Source organism: Petaurus breviceps, unplaced genomic scaffold, assembly GCF_028583685.1.
Source record: "Petaurus breviceps papuanus isolate PSGF00001 unplaced genomic scaffold, PetGlider_PUasm1.0 185, whole genome shotgun sequence".
Classification (NCBI taxonomy): Eukaryota; Metazoa; Chordata; class Mammalia; order Diprotodontia; family Petauridae; genus Petaurus; species Petaurus breviceps.
In genome coordinates, this window is record NW_027185797.1 from 32,618,991 (window position 1) to 32,639,129 (window position 20,139).

General features: G+C 41.5%; 1 protein-coding gene across 1 annotated transcript in view; it reads right to left on the reverse strand.

The window, feature by feature from the left end:
• Nucleotides 1-20,139, reverse strand: part of DNAH11 (dynein axonemal heavy chain 11) — a 303,071-nt gene that overhangs the window by 121,965 nt on the left and 160,967 nt on the right. Inside the window, exons 44-49 of the mRNA XM_069088738.1 lie at nt 15,239-15,370; nt 10,597-10,770; nt 7,179-7,383; nt 6,905-7,070; nt 5,652-5,754; nt 4,267-4,509 (exon numbers count right to left, since the gene is read on the reverse strand). Of these exons, the coding sequence (XP_068944839.1) occupies nt 4,267-4,509; nt 5,652-5,754; nt 6,905-7,070; nt 7,179-7,383; nt 10,597-10,770; nt 15,239-15,370 (1,023 nt within the window). The remainder of the gene's footprint in view (nt 1-4,266; nt 4,510-5,651; nt 5,755-6,904; nt 7,071-7,178; nt 7,384-10,596; nt 10,771-15,238; nt 15,371-20,139) is intronic.

Consider the following 20,139-nt stretch of genomic DNA (forward strand, 5'->3'; position numbering starts at 1 on the left):
ACCCCTTGGGAAGGCAAGCAATATGATACTGAGTGTAATGTGAAGTCATGCAAAACATATTTCCATGTTAGCCATATTGCAAGAGAAAACACACACATACACACAATAAAAAAGAAAGTAAAAAGAGTCTGCTTTAATTTGCATTCAGAATCCATCAGTTCTCCCTCTGGAAGCAGAGAGCACTTCGCATCACGGGTCCTTTGGAATTGTCTTGGATCACTGTCTTGATTAGATTGACTAAGTCTTTCATAGTTGATCATCATACAATATTGCCGTTAAACGGTGTACTGCTCACTTTACCTTCCACCAGTTCAGAGAAGATTCACAGGTTTTTTCTGAAACCAGCCTGCTCATCACTTCTCATCACTAGAACAAGAGTATTCCATCACAATCATATCCCACAGCTTGTTCAGCCATCCCCCAACTGACGGGCATCTACTTAAAATCCAATTCTTTGCCGCCATGAAACGAACTGCTAAAAACATTTTTGTCCATATACATCCTTTACCATTTTCTTTGTTCTCTTTGGGATACAGACCTCAGACTGAGCCAAAAGAGTATGAACGATTTTGTAGCCCTTTAGGCAAAGTTCTAAATGTTTCTCCAGAACAGACTAGTTCACAATTCCTACCAGCAGTGCATTTGTGTCAATTTTTTCCACATCCCTACCAGCATTTTCAATTTTCTTTTTCTGTCACATTCACTAATCTGACAAGGGTGAGATGGTATCCCAGGATTCTTTTAATGTACACTTCTCTAAACAACCATGATTTAGAGCATTTTTTCATGTGACTATTGGTAGCTTTGATATCTTTTTAAAAAACTGCCTGTTTATATTCTTTGATCACTTATCTATCAAGGAATTTTTATATTTTTGCATTTTTTGTATTTTTATAAATTTGACTCATTTCCCTATATATTTGAGAAATGAGACCTTTATCAGAGAAACTTGCTGTAATCCCCCCTTCCTCCATGTTCATTTTCCTTTTAATTTTGCTGCATTTTGTTTGTACAAAACCTTTTTAATTTCACATAACCAACTTTTCCCTTATCCACAGATCTGAGAGGTCCATTTTCCCATGCTCCCCTAATTTTCTTATGATATCACTCTTTATGTCTAAGTCATTTATCAATTTTGATCTTATCAGATATGAGATGTTGGTGTGTGCCTACTTTCTGTCAAACTGCTTTTCAGTTTTTGTCAAATGGTGAATTCTTATCCCCAACGCTTGGATCTTTGGCTTTACTAAACACTAGGTCACTATGGTCATTTACTACTGTATATTGTATATAATCTGATGCCACTGATCCACCAGTCTGCTTCCCCTTTATCAGTACCAGATTGGTTTAACGATCACTGCTTTGTGATGCCATTTGAGATCTGGTACTAAGACACCTTCCTTTTTTCATGGATTCCCTTGATATTCTTGACCTTTTGTTCTTCCTGATAGTGTCTTATTCTTTTCTTTTCTAGCTCTATAAAGTAATTCTTTGGTAGTTTGGTATGGAATTGAATAGGTAAATTAAGTTAGGTAGAATGATCATTTTTATTATATTGGCTCAGCCTAGTCATGAGTAATTAATACTGATCTATCCATTTAGATCTGTCTTTCTTTGTGTGAAAAGTATTTTGCAATCGTGTTCATATAATCTGGGTTTGTCTTGGCAGTTAGACTCCCAAGCAGTTTATATCATCTGCAGTTATTTTAAATGGAATTTCTCTATCTCTTGCTGCTGGGTTTTGTTGGTAATATTCAGAAATGTGGATGATTTGTGTGGGTTTATTTTCCATCCTACAATGTTCCTAAAGTTGTTAATTGGTTCAACTACTTTCTTAATTGGCTCCCTACTGTTTTCAGGTTCACCACCATACCATCTGCAAAGAATGATAGTTTGGTTTTCTCATTGCCCATTTCTATTCTTTCAGTTTAATCTGGTTGGGCCACACTTGGGAGATTTGCTGGGGGCCAAGCAGCCAGATAGCCATGATTTTGACACCTCTGTTCTCTTTTAGTTGCCAGCTTCTACACTCTCGTCTGCCAGGGCTCTGCTCTGGGTCTTCTCATTCCCTAAACCACAGGATGATGACTTTTGCAGCCAGAGGATCTCCTGAATAGTATCTCCATGTGACCTACCCAAAGGTTAGTGCCTTGCCTGCCTCCCAAACTGCTTTGTATTTATTCCCTTTATATTTATTCATTACATATTTATGCATCTACTCATGTCTTTCCTGTTAAGATGTTAGGCTCTTTGAAAGTAATGGCTGTTTCATTCCTTTCATTTATATCCTAGCACAATGCTTGGTATGTAGTAGGTGCTTAATAAATGTTTGATGATTGATTGCTCTACTAAGTCACTGAGAGATCAAAACCTGCTGTCAATGGAAAGAATATCTACAACAAAAAAATCATGATTGCTGGGAATGTGGAAGTATGAATACCAACATGCCCATTTTATGGGGAAGTAAACTAAGGCAGTCATTGTTTCCCAGACTTTCATGGTAATTCAATGATCAGCACAGAAACTAAACACAGCATCTAGCCCCCAATATTTGCTGTGTTTTAGTCTCCCAAATGATTCATTTTAAATTTTAATGTAACTTAAATGTCAAGTCATCTGTCCTCACTCTGTAGGGAGGTGATTTGCTTTTTTTCAGCTCTGTGATTCTGTCATTTTGTCTTTCTGATATCTCCTTATTAAAATCTAGACATGGTAAACATATTTGACCATTTAAGAACAGAAAATGCCATCAAACCAAACTATTTGAGCAAATGTCTGAAACAACACTTCTTTGAGTTAGACACACAGTAGGCACTCAAGAAATGTGTTGTTTTCCCTCCCATAATGACAGGTGCTCGTTTTCAACCATACGCAAAGGAACTGTACTGTTCTGCAATCCCTGATGGTCAGGTAGTCCTGGTTCTCCCACTAACTCTGCTGGGTGACCTTAAGGAAGTCACTAAATGTGGACAGCCTCAGTTTCCCAATCTATAAAATGGAAAGAATAAGATCTTCCCTGTCTACCTTCAGGATATGTCCCAGGCTGCAATGATAATTCACAGGGCTGTGATTCATCTGGGTGAGAGCTCTCTCTGCTGATGCGGTAGAAGGCAAACTCTTTGATCAATAATTTGTATTTTCCTCAAGGGAAGGAACTTTGTTTCAGTCTTTGCAAAAACAACAACCACCGCAACCACAACCGACATTCATATAGCACTATAAAGCTTGCAAAATGAGCTACATGTGTGACCTCATTTAAATCTCACAATCACCCTCGGCTAGGCACCATGGGGATTATTAAGACCTCTGGGTGGCATGCTGGGTAGAGCACGGGAACCAGAGTCAGCAAGACCTGAGTTCAATCCCTTCCTGAGCACCTCCAGACCTGTTTCCTCACTTGTAAAATAGGGATCATAATAGCACTGGCCTCAGAGGGCTGCGGCGAGCATCAAATGAGATTGCATCCATCCAACACTTTTCCAACCTTAAAGTGCAATATGACTGCTAGCTATTATTATTATCATCACCACTTTACAGATGAGGAAACTGAGGCTGGCAAGTTCAGTGGTTTGTCCTCAGTCACACAGCTAATGAAATGTCTGAGATGGGATTAGAATTCAGGTCTTAAGTCCAGTGCTCTGCCCATCCCCACTAACTAGGGCTTTGAATATCATGGGTACTTAAGGTGTTCATTGAATCGAACTGAGTGCAGATGGAAGCTTCTTTGCAATTGAGACAGTTGGGTGATGCAGTGGAGAGAAGTCAGGAAGACCTGAGTCAAATCTACATTTGGACAATGACTAGCTATGTGACCTTGGACTAGTCACGTGGCCTCCATCTGCCTCAGTTTCCTCATCTGTAGAAAGAGGATAAAATAGCACTTACTTCCCAGGGGGGTTTTGAGGATCAAATGGGATAATTGTAAAGCACTTAACACAGTGGCCAGCACATAGTAGGTGATCTATAAATGTTAGCTATGGTTGGCAGATGGCACCTGTGAATTGTGGATGAAATTCCAGAAGGCCGACTCTCCCACCGCAGGGCCAAGACAACAGACAGACCATCAGAGGACTAGCCTCAAAGCCTTACTGACTACTAGGAACCTCAAGGCTCTGCCATTGTCACCTTCCCTTCCAAGCCCCAGTGAAGAAGCAGGGGAAGATTTCAGGCAGCCTGGTGGTGGGGAAGATTATTGAAAAGGAAAGACAAGGGTTTTTAAAAACTGTGCTAAACTGTCCCAATACAAGGGTCATTCATTCCAGGCACCTGGAAGACGTTGGAGAGGTCTCTCAGATTGAAGATATAGTGGAATTTCATAGCAGTCGGGAGGAAGTTGAGAATCATCGTCTGATGCAGGCCAATGGCCGCCCGGACCAGGGCTGGGCTGCTGCGGAGCAGGAAGGGAGTGCTGAAGGCTTGCTGCTGGAAATGCAGGCTGAGAATCTGGCCGTAGATGGTGCTAAGCGAGTCCAGAGATGGGAAGTTGTAAGCAAACACTGAAAAGTGTCTCTGGAAGGGAAAACAAAGCTGGGATTCACTCAGCAAAAAGACAAACAGGGCAGGGAAGGCCTGTGGGTCTGGCCTAAAACTATAATTTCTGTTCTCTGCAATATCATATCAACAGTCATCGATGATAAAGATGGAGATGGAGATAATGATGGGGCAGACATGCCATACTGGTACTGTTGAGAAGATCTGGGTTCAAGTCTTGCCTACTAGCCAGGCTATGTGATCTCTAAACCTCCCCACACCTTAATCCAGTTGCAAGGACAACGGAGATCTGCTTTGGTAAAGGATATTCTCTCACTTGGGAGCTCCCTATCTAAATGGACTAAAAGTGCTTTTGAAGTGTCCACCAGAAATTATACACTAGAGCCCCCTTAAATCTGCTAGAGGGGACCCCTACTGGGTTCCTTGGAAATCACCTAATAGGCTCCAATAGTAAAGAAATGTTTCACCTGTGTTGCTAAAAACATGCCACAGATTCCCACAGATTCAGGTTTGTTTCGCTTCAGTAGAAATAATACTAAGGCTTTGTTTCAATAAGAATAATACTGAGAAAGCTTTGCTTCAATGGAAACAATGCTAACCCCTTAGAAACATGTTCTGTTGCTAGCAATCACATTGTCTATAAAATTATGTCTAATAGAAAGCTCAATGCTGTCTTTCAGTCTAAGAGGCAGTCCCGGCCGGTTAATAAACACTCCTATCAAATTATAATTGGCCTAGCTGTCCTGTTATGTCTCGGTGTCCATTACACTTTATCCTTATGAAGCACATATATCCATATGACCAAAACAACATTTATTATCTCCCTTTAAGGTCCACAAAAAATCCTATGGATGGTTTTTTTTTCAGACCTTGAGCTTTGCAACAATCCTGGGAGGTATATACATTATGCCCATTCTACAGAGGAGAAAACTAAGGTTTAGAGATGCCAAGAGACTTCATTGGGCTCACACAGTTAATGAGAGGATCTGAATCTTTTGAAGCATCTGCAACAAGCAAAGAGTCACCCCCAAAGCCTGTAAGGGCAGAAGTCAATGGGCTACTGAGATGACAGAGGCCATCAGCCCTCAGAGCACCCTGGGGGAAAACTTTCAGTTTGAACATTTCATTTGAATGGAGAGCCACCAGACCTTCAACCATACCTGCAGGCGAGGACTGATGGTGAAGCTGCCAACCAAGGGATTCATGCAGGCCACATACTGGCAACTGTGGATCTCTTTTATTGCCACCTTCTGCCTGTCATACCTATGGGCAGAAATAGAAGCTTGCGTCTGACACATGGGAAAGATGAACTTCAAAGCATGTGGCCCTACAGGCCAACCCTGCAGGTTGTTGGTGTGGCCTGGCAGCCATGTGGTCCGTTCTGGGATGGACCTTGCTCCACTCCCATCCCCAAAATCCAAGGGCCACTGTAGAATTGGCTCAAATTGGATGCCTGGGACAGTGACACTAAGCTCCCCTGCTGGATCTGGAATCACCAATATCTCAGCATCTGCTGAGCATGGAGATGGATGGCTGGTTCCTCCAGCCCTGAGGTCTAGAGGATGGTGATAGAAAATGCCAGCATCCATTACAGAGAACCATCTCAATGCTGTCTTATTGTACCCAACCAGGGCAAACACTTACCACCCCTGAGGGGAGCCCACATCCCTCTGGTTTAAAAGGTTATTAGTAAGATTTCAGCTTAATGCTACCAGGAAGCAGGGGGAGGACACAAAGCTCTCTCTGGCTTGTGATTTTATAGCCCCTCTCCATGCAGACTGTTCCAGAGGTAGTGCTACTGCTAAACAATAATGATAATAAATAATAATTATAATAATATAGGCTCACAAAGCACTTTGCAAATCTCTTCCCACAATAACCCTTGGGAGCCAGGTGCAATTATTCTCCTCATTTTACAGATGAGGAAACTGAGGTAAAGAGATGCTAAGTTACTTGCCCAGAGCCCCACAGCTAGTAAGTGTTTGAGATTAGATTTGGTCTCAGCTCTTCCTGACTGGTCCAATATTTTGTTCACTATACCAAGTAGATCCTTTGATAGGAAGGATGATTTCTTTGGGGATGGGGGGTATGGGAGGGGCAGAGTCCAGACTACATGGAGAACTTTCAGTAGCCAAACTCCTTACAAAGATGCAGATAGAAAGCTCCTCTATAGCTTGGTATTAGGGCATTGTCTGAGGCCAGGGGTTAAGTGATTTACTTGTCTGGGCCATACAGTCAGGATGCGTCAGACCAGAAAGGTTTTCAATATAAAACAGAGGTTTTTAGGTCATTTTTTCATAGTTTCATAAGAGATCATGGGAAATTTTTTGGCAAGATCAGAGGGGTTGCCAAGAGATGGTTGCTGCTCATTATTGGCTTGGGGCAGAGAACACAATCATGGATATAGGCTCACCAGTGTCCATGATCAATGTGCTGTCGAATTAGTGCGTGAGGCTGGACTGTGCCATACCCATCCACTTCAGGCATGTTCATATCATCAATGAAATAAATCAACTTCTTGTTTCCTACTGGACCATATGTACGTCCTGCTTTTTTCTCTAGCGGCTTCTCAAGAATCCCTGAAACAAGGATACCATCACTGGTCCCCATCACGTACTCACTTATCAATCAATCAATCACCAATCGATGAGCATTTATTAAGTGGGTCCCCTGGGCCAGGCACTTACTTTGCAGAATGGCTGAGGTTGTGTAGTAGTTGAAAGGAACCTTGGATACCACATAATCTTCAGAAAGGCCAGCAAGTATGTCATTCACAAAGACAGTTTTCCCCACTCCTGCACCACCAACAAGCATTAATGGCTTCCCTTTTGCCAGCAGCAAATCGGCAAAATATCGGAGACGTGTTGTCTCCTGAGTGGGGACAAGGGCTGTCTGGAAAAAGACAGAAGAGAGACAGAGATTCTTCAGCTGGAAGGACCATCTCATCAAACCCACTCATCTTACAGGTATGGGGGAGGGGCAGTCAGTGACGATTCTGACACAGGGCACAATGGAAGGTAGCAGAGATTGGGTGTGATGGTATAGGTCATCCAGATGCCACAGTCCAAGCCAACAAGCAACAACCTGGGCTACAATGTAAGGTGATGGGGATCATATTGGACCCAGAGTGAGGAAGACCAGAGCTCCACACCTGACTGATTCTTACTGGCTGCAGGATTCCCACTAAGGCCCTTCTGCTTCCAGAACCTCAGCTTCCTCATCCTCAAAGTGGTGACAACAAAACCTTTGAAAGTTTTGTTAAGGAAAGTATTTTTCAAACCAGAGAGTGCTATCCAAATGGGTTAGAAATTTTCAGTTTGGGTACAGGTGCAAGTATCACATGTAGCATGGTTAAAGCGCTAAAGATTTAGGGCAAAAAGAGAGCTCAGAAAGCATCTAGTCAAACCCCTTTATTTATCTTTTTTATTCTTTAATGTTTTTATTTATTTCATTAAATCTTTCCCAATTAGATGCCAAAAAAATTTTACAATCATTTAAAAAAAATTTGAGTTCCAAATTTTCTCCCTCCAGTTTGAGAAGGCAAGCAATTAGATATCAATTATACATGTGCAATCATGCAAAACACATTTCCTTATTGGCCATGTCGCAAAAGATAACACAGATGAAAAAAAAAACCCAAGAAGAAAAATTAGGAAACAAAAAAGTACGCTTTAATCTTCATTCAGAGTTAATTAGTCCTCTCTCTGGAAGTAGATAGATGGTACTTTTCACCATGGGTTCTTTGGAATTTTCTTGGATCATTGTCTTGATCAAAACATGTAAGTCTTTCACAGTCGATCCTTGTACAATATTGCTGTTACTGTACACAGCGTTCTGGTTCTGTTCACTTTTCATGTGTTTCTGAAACCATTCTCCTCATGATATATTATGGTATAACAGTATTCCATTACAATCATGTACTACAACTCATTCAGTCATTCCCCAATTGATGGGCATCCCTTTGATTTCTGATTCTTTGCTGTCACAAAAAGAGCTGCTAAAATATTTTTTCTATAGATAAATCCTTTCCCCATTTTTCTTTGATCTTTTTGGCATTGGACTAGTTCACAACTCCACCAACAGTGCATTAGTGGCCCAGCCTTTGCATATCCCCTCTAGTATTTGCAATTTTCATTTTCTATCATGTTAGCTAATGTGAGAGGTGTGAGGTGGTACTTCAAAGAAAGACTAGGAAAGAAACAATCCCTGTCTGTAGTAAGCTTACATTCAACTGGGGCGGGGAGGGGACAGATCGCTCACTTAGACAAGTAGATACAAAATCATTCTGGTGGGGAGAGAGCACAATTGAGGGTAATAGGAAGGGCCTCATTTGGAAACTGGCACTTAAGCTGGTTTCAGGAGGCCAAAGTGAGGAAGGAGGAAATGCTGGCCATTGACTGGGATCCTATAAATTGTCTTTATGTAGATCTGAGAAAAAGCAGTAATTCAAGAAAATGGTATATGAATGAAAGAAGGAGATGCTGGGATGTGACCGATATAACCGATGTCTAGGAGAATATTTCCATGAGTCGGTCACAGAAGTCCAGAGTTGCAAGGGACCAGACACCACATCATTCAAACCGTGTATGACCAAGAACATTCTCTACACCAGAAGCGTCAACCAAGCAGCCCATGGGCCACAAAGCCAACAGCACTCCCTAGTGTGACTGAACCAGAGTAAAATGTAATTGGGAAATTGAAAAAAAAATACAGTAAGAAGAAATAATACATTTTAAAAGTATGTAAACACATGGCCTGCAAGAGCCTTATATACAGTTTAGTGGCCTCAACTTCTCTGAGTTTGACACCAAAGTTCTCTAACATGTCTGATACAGGGATCATCCAGCCTCTATCTTAGGGGTGGGAAACCTGCACCTCGAGGTCATGTGTGGCCCTCTAAGTCCTCAAGTGCTTAGAAAGTTGAATTCAGTCAATGGGCTACACTTGAGGACCTAGAAGGCCACACATGGCCTCAGGGCTGCAGGTTCCCCACCCTTGAAAATCTATCTGAAGACCTCCAGGGATCCCTCTCCTATCTCACAAAGTATTCCATGCCACTGTTGGACAGCTCCAAATGTTAGGACAGATATCTTGGCTTAAAACCATCAGGTCATGCAAATGAAACACTTTTTTTTAAAAAAAGGGGGAGGCAGGGAAAGAAAGAAGGCTGGTTATACATATGCAATAATGACAGAAATGTTAAATTCTGGGGTCTTTGGAAAGTAGTAGCACCAGTCCTACCAAAACCTCAAGATATTTAGAAGAATACAGGCAAAAAGATGATATCATAGAGTTAAGCTCTAAGGAGAAGATGTGCCCCAAACACAAAAGGACCCCATAATGAGAGAACCTGCTTTCAGCTGAGATCCTTCACACTCAGGAAAACTGCTCTTGCTGTGGACATCAAAACAGGTTGGATGTTTTTTGCATACTAAAAGTCCCTCTCCACCTCAAAAAAAAAATTCCACCTCTCAGGTTCTCTAAGAAGAAGAAAACTGGGACTCCAGTCTAACCTGAACCTTAAGCATGAAGCTCCTCTAGGGTAAACTCACCAGGAGCTCATTTAGTCCTTGAGGCACTTCTGTGACAGGGAACTCACTACCACCCAAGGCCCTCCATACAAGTCCCATAAGCAGTAATTGTTAAGGAATTTCCCCTTATGTTGAATCACAATGTTGAATTCTCTGCAACTTCTCACTATTTCTCCAAGTTCTGCCTTTGGGGCCAAATGTCCATATGACACTTTCAAAACTTGGAGAGCCTCATGGTACATCCTGAATTCCTTGCTACCCTTTCTTCTCTTCTAAAGACTCAACATGCCTACTCTCCTCAATGAATTCCAGGTCCTTCATCATTCATTTACCATTCTTGCAAGACATTCTAGCTTCTCAATGTCTTTACTCAAACCTGGTATCTAGAACTGAAATCACTCCTGTTGTGGCCTAGCACAACGTACAAGAGGGAGAGTCGTCTCTCTCATTCTCGATGCCTTAACCAGTCAATGCATCAAACGTTTGCACTCGGCTTCTAGAACTCCAATGACAATAGTAATGACCGTAAATGCAAAAACATACCTTTGACAGCTGACACATTTCATGCACCTACCTGTAAAGGTGTATCTGGAGTCATAGTCAGTTTGGGAACTTTATCAATCCAAGGCAAAAACTTCCTGGTCTTGGGGTCAAGATAATAATCAAAAATTGTCCCTTGGGATGGAAACTTGACCGCTTTCATCTGCTTGAGCCACCAGCGACTAAATTCAGCTGGATAATCTGAAAGCTAAGAAGAAGAAATACCAAGGGTCACTGGGCTGGCTAATGTGACATTATGACGGTTTCACATACATGAATGAATGAATGAAGCAGGCTTCAACTTCTCTGGACCCCTAAATCCTATGGCACATGCAAAGTGTTTATTGAGTCAACTCCCAATCGCCAGTGAAACCTCTGGCACCAATCCCATCAATTCTTTATATGTGTAGATTTAGGGGGGAAAATAAGTCATGAGAAAACCATATATGGGCAAGAGTGAGTTTGGAGTGTAGCCAAGATAACTTCTCTCAAGGAAATATTTCCTGACTCAGAGTCATGGAATCTCACAGTTGGAAGGGACGCTAGAGGCCCTCTAGTCCAAATCAGAGACACCCGCCAATGTTCTACAATGCTCCAAGCGAGTTGTCATCTTGCACTTGCTTCAAGGCCTGGAGGCCCAGACACAACAAGGGAAGGGAGGCTTCTCAGGGGCATCCCAGGTGTGTGACAGGGAGCTAGAGCTTAGAAATTCTGCTACGTAGCTGCCCTTTTACAGGTGAGGAAACTGAGGCTGAGTGGTGAGGTGACTGGCCTGTATTTTCATAGCTAGTGCCAGAGGTGGAGTTCACACCAACTCAGATCTCTTCTGACTCCTGCCTCCATTGCCTCCTGCCAAATAAGGGGAAAAAACGGAGGAAGTGGGGAAAGGGGAAGAAAGAGGGAGAGAGGGATAAAGAAAGAAAAGGAGGAAGGAAGAGAAAAAGAGAGAAGGAAAGGAAGGAAGGAAGGAAAGGAAAGGAAGGAAGGAAGGAAAGGAAAGGAAGGAAGGAAGGAAAGGAAGGAAGGAAGGAAGGAAAGAAAGAAGAAGAAAGGAAGAAAATATTATCTTTCCCAGTTATATATCTTCTGTGGTCTTGCATTCATGCTTTCCCCACCCCCAATCATCTGGTCTCCTTTTCATCAGGCCCCTTATAATCTCCTTCTCTGCTTCCAAGTTAGATCGTTTCATTCAGAGGATGCTGGCCCCATACCCCTGTCTCAGGCAGCCTTGATAGAGCATTCTCAGCTCTTTGGGGACCTGTGGGAGTCATTCAAGTGTCAGGTCCTGCTTTTCCCTGAAGCCCAGTAATGACATCTAGGCCCTCTCCCCTGGGGAGTCACACTTGAGTCAGACAGAGCCCCAATGGTCAAGATCTTTCCTCGTCCAATGCAAATGAGCTGGAAGGTGTCGGGGTCATTTAGTCCATCCCTTCATTTTACAGAGGAGGAAAGTAAGGCCCAAAGAACCTAAGTGATGCCCAAGACCAAAGGGATTCTAGTAAGAACTAAAGAACCTGATCTGGAAGGTACCACAGTACCAACACCTTGGCTAACCCCTCACTAAGTAGCGGAGCGAGTACCGGAACCTGAACTGACACCCAGCCTGCTGCTCAAATGCAGGATTTGTTCCCCTGTGCCTTCCTCATCCCACTCTGAATGCACAACATCCAAAGGCACATGGAGAATCCATTGACTGGTTGATAAGAAGCGATGCCCCCTACCCAAAAGAGGATAAAGCCCTTTTGTGCGTGTGATTGTGGGAAGGAAATCACACGTGGTACCCTGCTGGGAGAAGATGATGGCCTCTGCAGGTAGGTGGCCATCTATGAAACCCACCTCCATCTCCAGGCTATACAGAGGCCCTTTATCAGTAAAGCAGTAGAATGCTTCTGCAATCCAATCTGCATTCATTAATCACCTCTTATGTACAAGGCACCTGGGCCAGGCACTGAGGATACCAAGGGAAGACAGCCTCTGGCCAAAGGAGAGACTATCCCTCGCTGTCAGTTTGGTTACCAGGAAGGGCCTCCCTGGGATTTGGGAGGCCGACTGCTAGGACCGAGTTAATTATAGAACTCAGCTCTGGTAACCTAGTGACGAGGAAAGGAGCCCCACAGGTGCACCAGTGACCTCATGATGCTATTTTAGGTTCTTGCCTCATCTCAGTCAGTCTTGGAGCCAAGAGAAGGAAGCCTTCAAGGAGAGATTCCTTTTCCTGCATCCTCTCCTGGGTTCTAGCGGTTCTGGGCAAGGAGGCCTGGAGACTGAACACAGCCATGATCTACTGGCAAGGACCTAATGATGGGAGTGAAGGAGAGGAGGAGAGGGCAGAGGACATTTTACACAAACCCTGTGACCAACCAGGAGGTAGCAAAGACATCCAATTATTCTGTGAAGATCTCATGCATACCTCTTCAGGAACATGCTACCTCTCCCATTAGAATGTAACCTCCTTAAGGGCAGGGACTTAGCCTGGCAAAGAGTAAGGGTTTATAAGAAAAGCCTGAAGGATTGCCAGCTAGGTAGCAGAGTAGATAGGGTGCTGGACTTGTAATCAAGGAGCCCTGAGTTTTAATCCTCCCTCCTGTTTTCTAGCTATCTGACTCCAGGAAAGTCCTTTTATTTCTCTCAGACTCAGTTTTCCCATCTGTAAAGTTGAGATTATACAGGAAGCTGGACCACAGGGTCTTTGTGAGGATCAAATACTTAAGAGGTTTACAGATATAAGAGCTTTCCAATCCTTAAGACATGAAATAAATATTGACCACGATTATTACGATGCCTATGTGCTGCGGAAGTAGCAAAGGGGCAGCTGAAGACAGTGACTCTGGATCTGGGGCAGGCTCTAGGGCCAATGCCCAGCCCCCGCCCCAGTCACTTCCTAGGGGGAACTCTGGCCATGCCCTTCCACCTCTTGGGCACTCAGTTTCCCCATCATAAAATGAACAGGAGGGTGAGAACTGTGCCCGTGGGCTAGTTGACCCCAGGCATTTCTCTTAAGCTCTCTTGGCCTCAGTTTCCTCATCTGTAAAAAGAAAGGGTTGGCCTCCAAGGCTTCAGAGGCCCTTCCAGCTCTAGACCTCTGATCTTAGAGCCCCATAAAATGGGTGACAGGATTACAGTTCTAGAATCAGAAGGGAGCTCAGAGATCATCTGGTCCAACTGCTGCATTGTCCAGATGAGGACTGGGTCCAGAGAGACTGTGACTTACATAGGTAGTAAGTGACAGAATCAGGATTTGGATCCATACCCTCAGACTCTAAAACCAGGGCTCTTTCCATTGTACTATGCTCTCTTACAGATTTGAATCAATGACTGGGGGTCTGGTGCCTTTTGTCAGAAAGAAAGGCATGGTGTCAAAAAAGTGTGTGTGAAGGAGAATGAGGGAGGGAGAAGGGGGAAGAGAAGGGGAGAGGGAAAGAGGGGAAGAAAGGAATGCAGTAAGGAAGGGGAGAGGAGAAGGGAAAGAGGAAAAGTGAGACAGGAGGGAGAGGGAAGGAGGAGGGAGACACAAACATTTGGAAATAGTTTACAAGTCCACTAATGACTCTCCCTTCATCCTAGGGTCGTGATACAGAAATACTGCTGCATGATTCCAGAGGCGAGAATCCTGGTCCCCTTCCCCTGATCTCCCAGTCTTCTGGAAAGCAGAGAAGTGGCCCATCTGCACAATGCCCTTCTCCCCTTCCCAGAGTCTTTCCAAACCCAGCTCAGCTGTCTAAGAAGGAGGGGGAGAGCAGGTGAAGCATGATTCAGATTCTTCCTCCTGTCCACATGCTGAGAGCTCCCCACTAAGGCCGTCAGCAGCTTTGGCACCTGTCCATTTCCGTCCAAGCCTAGGCAGCAGCTGCCACGCTGAAGAGCCAGGGAAGGGAGCTCACAACACAGGCTTCTCCCTTCACCCCCTCCTTTGTGTGTGTGTGTGTGCAAGACAGGGCAGGAGCGTGAAGGGTGATGGACTGGGAGATCGCATGGAGCTGGACTAGAATCTTGCTTCCAGTGCTTGGGGGCTGGATGACCACCAGCAAGTCCTCACCCTTCTTCTGAGCCTCACTTTTCTCCTCTGAACAATGTGACAAGCCCTGTCCCTCCACCTCACAGGCTCATCTTTGGTCTCACAAACCTTAGAGGGCTACATGAGTATCAGTCCTCCTCCTCATCTTGAAATCAGACTTCCCTATATCCCCCAGGCTGAGAGTACAGCAGAAACCCAACGGCTGGATCCCACTGCTGATCACTGGGTGGGGCTCTGGCCAGAGTCACGTCCCCATTCAGGTGGCCCAGTACAGTAAAGGATTGTACTGAGAAGGGTACAAACTCTTTTACTTAAACAGCCACAGAACAGCATGAGCAGACTATACTTTCAGGGAGAGAAGGGGACCAGTGTGTGGTGCCCCAAATTCCAGGCTAAGGGGTTTATTTTGTCTCCTAGAGGCAATGGAAAGCACCTAAAGTTTATTGAGGAGGGGAGTAACATTTTGGACTTTTGAATTCTCACCCTGGTTATTGTGGGCAGGATGGATGAGTGGTGGGAGAACGGAGGCTAGGAGGCTGTCGTAACAGCCAAGGTGAGAGGGCATGAGGTATGTGGTACCTGAGGGGAGAAGCCATTGCAGGTGCTTTGCAAATCTGTATGTCATAGTTTAATGCATCCCATATTTGCTTCCCACTTGTACCTGATCTTGAAGCAGGGCTCCCCCGAAGGCCCAGATACATGCAAAGACAAAGTAGATCTCATAGACTTCCCTTGGGCTTTCTGGAGGCACATTTTCAGGGGTCAGTAAACAATCCAAAAGAAAGCAAAGAGTCTGGAAGAAAATTTTAAAAAGAAAGCTGTCATGAGATAGGGCTTTAATCTTAGAATTTTAAGAGGATGTTTGCAAAAAAATATAAACAATGTGCTGTGTGGCTGAGAAACTTGTTACATTGAAAACTTGTCATGCTGGAGATCTCTGGAGAATCAAAATCAAGGCCAACCAAAGGTACCATGGAGAGATACCTGGTAGCTATGAACAGCATAACAATTTGGGGGTGCTTCAAGGTTTGCAAAATCAGTTTACATACATTATCTCATTTGAGTCTCAAAACAATCCTGTGAGATGGTAGCAGAGTGGAGGAATGTTGGACCTGGTGTCAGGAAGCCCTGAGCTCAAAGCCAATCTTACACATTTGCTAGGTGTATGACCTTGGGCAAGTCACTTAACATGTTTGCCTCAGCGTCCTCATCTATAAATGGTGTTAGTGCCAGCACCTAATTCCCAAGGTGGTCATGAGGATAAAATGTGATAACATCTGTGCAGCACTTTTCAAACTTAAAGGTGGCATATACAGGCTGGCTATTGTGCTAACTATAACATACAGTAATGGATTAGAGCCAGCATTGCTGCTCACCAGCTGTGGAAAGTTGGGCAAAGAATTTTTCTGGGCTTCTATTTGATCATAGGCTCATTAAAAAAAAAAAACTAGACCTATGATTTCATTAGTATAGGAATCCCCTGGGAAGGACTACCCCCTCTCCCAATCTTTCACCAATGCAGATTGATTGTCGCTCATTCATTCCATTGTGTCTAACTTTGCATGGCCCCATTTGGGTTTTTATTGGCAAAGATACTGGAGGGGTCTGCCATTTCCTTCTCCAGCTCATTTTACAGATAAGGAAACTGAGGTGAACAGGGTGAAGTGATTTGCCTAGGGTCACACAGCTAGGAAGTGTCTGAGGCTGGATTTGAACTCAGGAAAATGAGTCTTCCAGACTCCAGTCCTGGTGCTCTGTGCACTATGGCGTCTCCTAGCTGCCCGTAATATACCAATACAGACTGCTACACATATTCAAAGTCTTAGAGGCACTCAGGGCATTCTCAAGGTACCAAGATCGTAAATGACTTAGATTCTTTAAAACCATGACATGAATACCACTTTAGGGTTGGATGGAGTCTGATAGGTAGACTCCTACACAAATTATATTGCCTGCAATTATTTTAAATGACATTTCCCTTTTGGAGGAGATTTTTTTAAATTTATGGAACAAAACCAGCTTTTCCATAACATAGCATAATAAAGAAGATGGTTGCACATGAAACTGCAAATCTAGTATGTGTAACTTTTTATTCCTTTGAAATATATATAATGAAGCAATCACATAATTTTTTTTCTTCCCTTCCCTTCCCTCCAAGACATGGCTACCACTAGACACAAATATGTAGGATTCTCTAAGTATACCATAATATCATCCGCAAAAAGTGATAGTTTTGTTTCCTTGTTGACTTTTATTACTTCGTTTTCTTTTCTTTGTTGCTATTGCTAGCGTTTCTAGTACAGTTTTGAATAATAGTGATAACAGATATCTTTGCTTCATCCGTAATCTTACGGGGAAGGCTTTGAGTTTATCCCTATCATAGTAAATGTTTGTTCTTGGTTTTAGACACTACCTAGCATTTTAAAAAAGGCTCCATTAATTCCTATGCTTTCTAATGTTTTTAATAGGAATGGGTTTTGTATTTTGTCAAAGGCTTTTTTTGGGCATCTATTGATATAATCATATGATTTTTGTGGGGTTTGTTACTGATATGGTTAATTATAATAATAATTTTCTTAATATTGAACTAGCCCTACATTCATGGTTATAGTATATGATCTTTGTGAGATATTGCTATAATCTCTCTGTTAGTATTTTATTTAAAAATTTTGCATCGATATTCATTAAGAAAACTAGTCTATTGTTTTCTCTCTCTGTTTTTGTTTCTCTTGTTTAAGTATCAAAACCATATTTGTGTCATAAAAAGGAATTTGGTAAGACTCCTTTACCTATTTTTTCAAATAGTTTATATACTATTGAGATTAACTGTTTCTTAAATGTTTGTTAGAATTCATTTGTAAATCTATCTAAACCATGGGATTTTTTCCCCTATTAGGGAGCTCATTTGTGACATATTCAATTTCTTTTTCTAAAATAAAGTTAAGTATTTTTCCTCTTCTGTTAATCCAGGCAGTTTATATATTTTTATAAATATTCATCCATTTCACTTAGATTGTCAATTTCACTGGCATATAATTAGGTAAAGTAATTCCATTAATTGCTTTAATTTCATTGTCAATGGCAATGAATTCACCCTTTTCATTTTTGATACTGGCAATTTGATTTTCTTCTTTTTAAAAAATCAAATTAACCACTGGTTTATATATTTCATTTGTTCCCCCTCCCAATAAAACCAGCTCTAAGTTTTATTAGTTCAATGGTTTTTTTTTGTACTTCAAGATTTATTAATCTCCCCTTTTATTTTTGGGTTTTTCATTTTGGTATTTCATTGGGGATTTAAAGTTTATTTTAGTTTAAATTGCATGTCCAATTCATTAATCTGCTCTGTCTCCTCATTAATGTACATGTTTAGCAATATAAAATTTCCCCTAAGTACTGCTTTGACTGCAGCCCACAAATTTTTGAATGTTGCCTCATTGTAATTCTCCTTAATGACTGCTTCTATGATTTGTTCTTTGAACCACTCATTCTTGAAGATTATTTAGTTTGCAATGAATTTTTAATCTATGCTTTCATGGTCTTTTATTGAATGTAATTTTTATTGCATTATGATCTGAAAAGGGTACATTAGCTTTTCTGCATTTAATTGTGAGGATTTGATGCACTAATACATGGTCAGTTTTTGGGAAGGTGGCATGTAAAGCTGAGAAAAAGGTATACTCCTTTCCACTCCCATTCGATTTTTTCCAGAGGTCTATCATATCTAATTTTTCTAAGATTCAATTCATCTTGACTCTTATTTATTTTGTGGTTAGATTTAGCTAGCTCTAAGAGGGGAAAGCTGAGTTCCCTCAGTAGTATGGTTTTATTGTCTATTTCCTCCTATAGTTAATTTAACTTTCCCTTTACAAATTTGGATGCTATTATATATGGTGCCGATACGTTTAATATTGATATCACTTCACTTTCTATGGTGTCTTTTAGCAAGACGTATTTTCCCAGATCCTCTCTGCTTTTGCTTTGGTTTTGTTGGAGATCATGATTGCTACCCTTGTGGGATTTTTTAAAAATTCTTTTCCAGTCCTTTATTTTAACTCTGTATGTATCTCCCTGTTTTAAGCATGTTTTCTATAAAAATTGTTGGATTCTGGTTTCTAATCCATTCTGTTTCCATTTCATGGATAAATTCATCCCATGATTATTACCTGTACATCTCCCTTCCATTATTTTTCATTTTAACTTTTTTTTTTCTCACTTTTTATCTTGTCTCTTCTCTTGAGCCATTTTTTTTTTTTGCTTCTGGCCTCTGCCCTCTTTTATCTACCCTCCCCTTTATCTTTACCTTTCTTTTATCCCCTTCTCCTCCTAATTCCCTGTTGGATAAGATAGATTCCTATTACCAATTGGTTACATACACATATTTTCCCTCTTTGAACCAATTTAGATGTGAGGTTCAAGTGTTTCCTACCCTCCCACCATTTTCCCTCCACTGTTAAATCATTTCCTTGTACACCTCTTTTATAGAAGATGACTTTCCCCCCATTTTTCTACATTTCTCCTTCTCCCAGGGTATCCCTCTTTCTTATTTATCCATTTTTTTACATTATTATAACATCATTTAATCACTCACTTACCTTCTTTCTATGGAGAATCCTTCTAAATGCCTTATAAGTTCTCACAAGTTACATGTATCATCTTTCCAAATAGAAAGGTAAACAGCTTAACCTTATTGAGTCCCTTATGATTTCTCTTTCATATTTACGTTTTAATGCTTCCCTTGAGTTTGTATTTGAAAGACAATTTTTTTTATTCAGCTCTGGTCTTTTTTATCAGGAATGCTTGAAATTCCTCTATTTCATCAAATATCCATTTTTTTTCCTCCTTGAAGTATTTATTATACTCTATTTTCCTTTGTTGTAATCCCAGCTCATTTGTCTTGTAGTACATCATATTCCAAGCTTTCTGAATCTTTAATGTGGTAGCTTCTAAGGCTTGTGTGATCCTGACTTCATGATATTTGAATGTTTCCTTTCTGGGTGCTTGAAGTATTTTTTCTCTGACCTGGGAGCTCTAGACTTTGGCTATAATATTCCTTGGAATTTTCATTTTGTGATCTTTTTAAGGTAGAAATCAGTGGATTCTTAAAATATTCATTTTACTTTTTGCTTCCTGAATAATAGGCAGTTTTCCTTTATAACTTCTTGAAATTTGATGTCTAGGCTCTTTCTTTGATCATGACTTTCATATATTCCAATAATTCTTAAAATATCTCTCCTCAATCTGTTTCCCAGGTCAATTGTTTTTCCAATGAGATATTTCACATTTTTCTCCCTATTCTTTTGACTTTTTTTGTTTCTTAATCTCTAGGAATTATTTACTTCAGTGAGTTTTTGTATCCTTTTTCCATATGGCCAATTCTACTTTTTAAGGAGTTATTTTCTTCCGTATTTTTTTTGTGCCTCTCTTACTAAACTGTTGTCTTCTATAATTTTCTTCCTTTGCTTTCATTTCTTTACCTAATTCTTCCTCTACCACTTTTATTTGATTTTGAAAATAAATTTCTAGCTCTTTCAGGAATTCTTGTTGGGCTTGTATCCAACT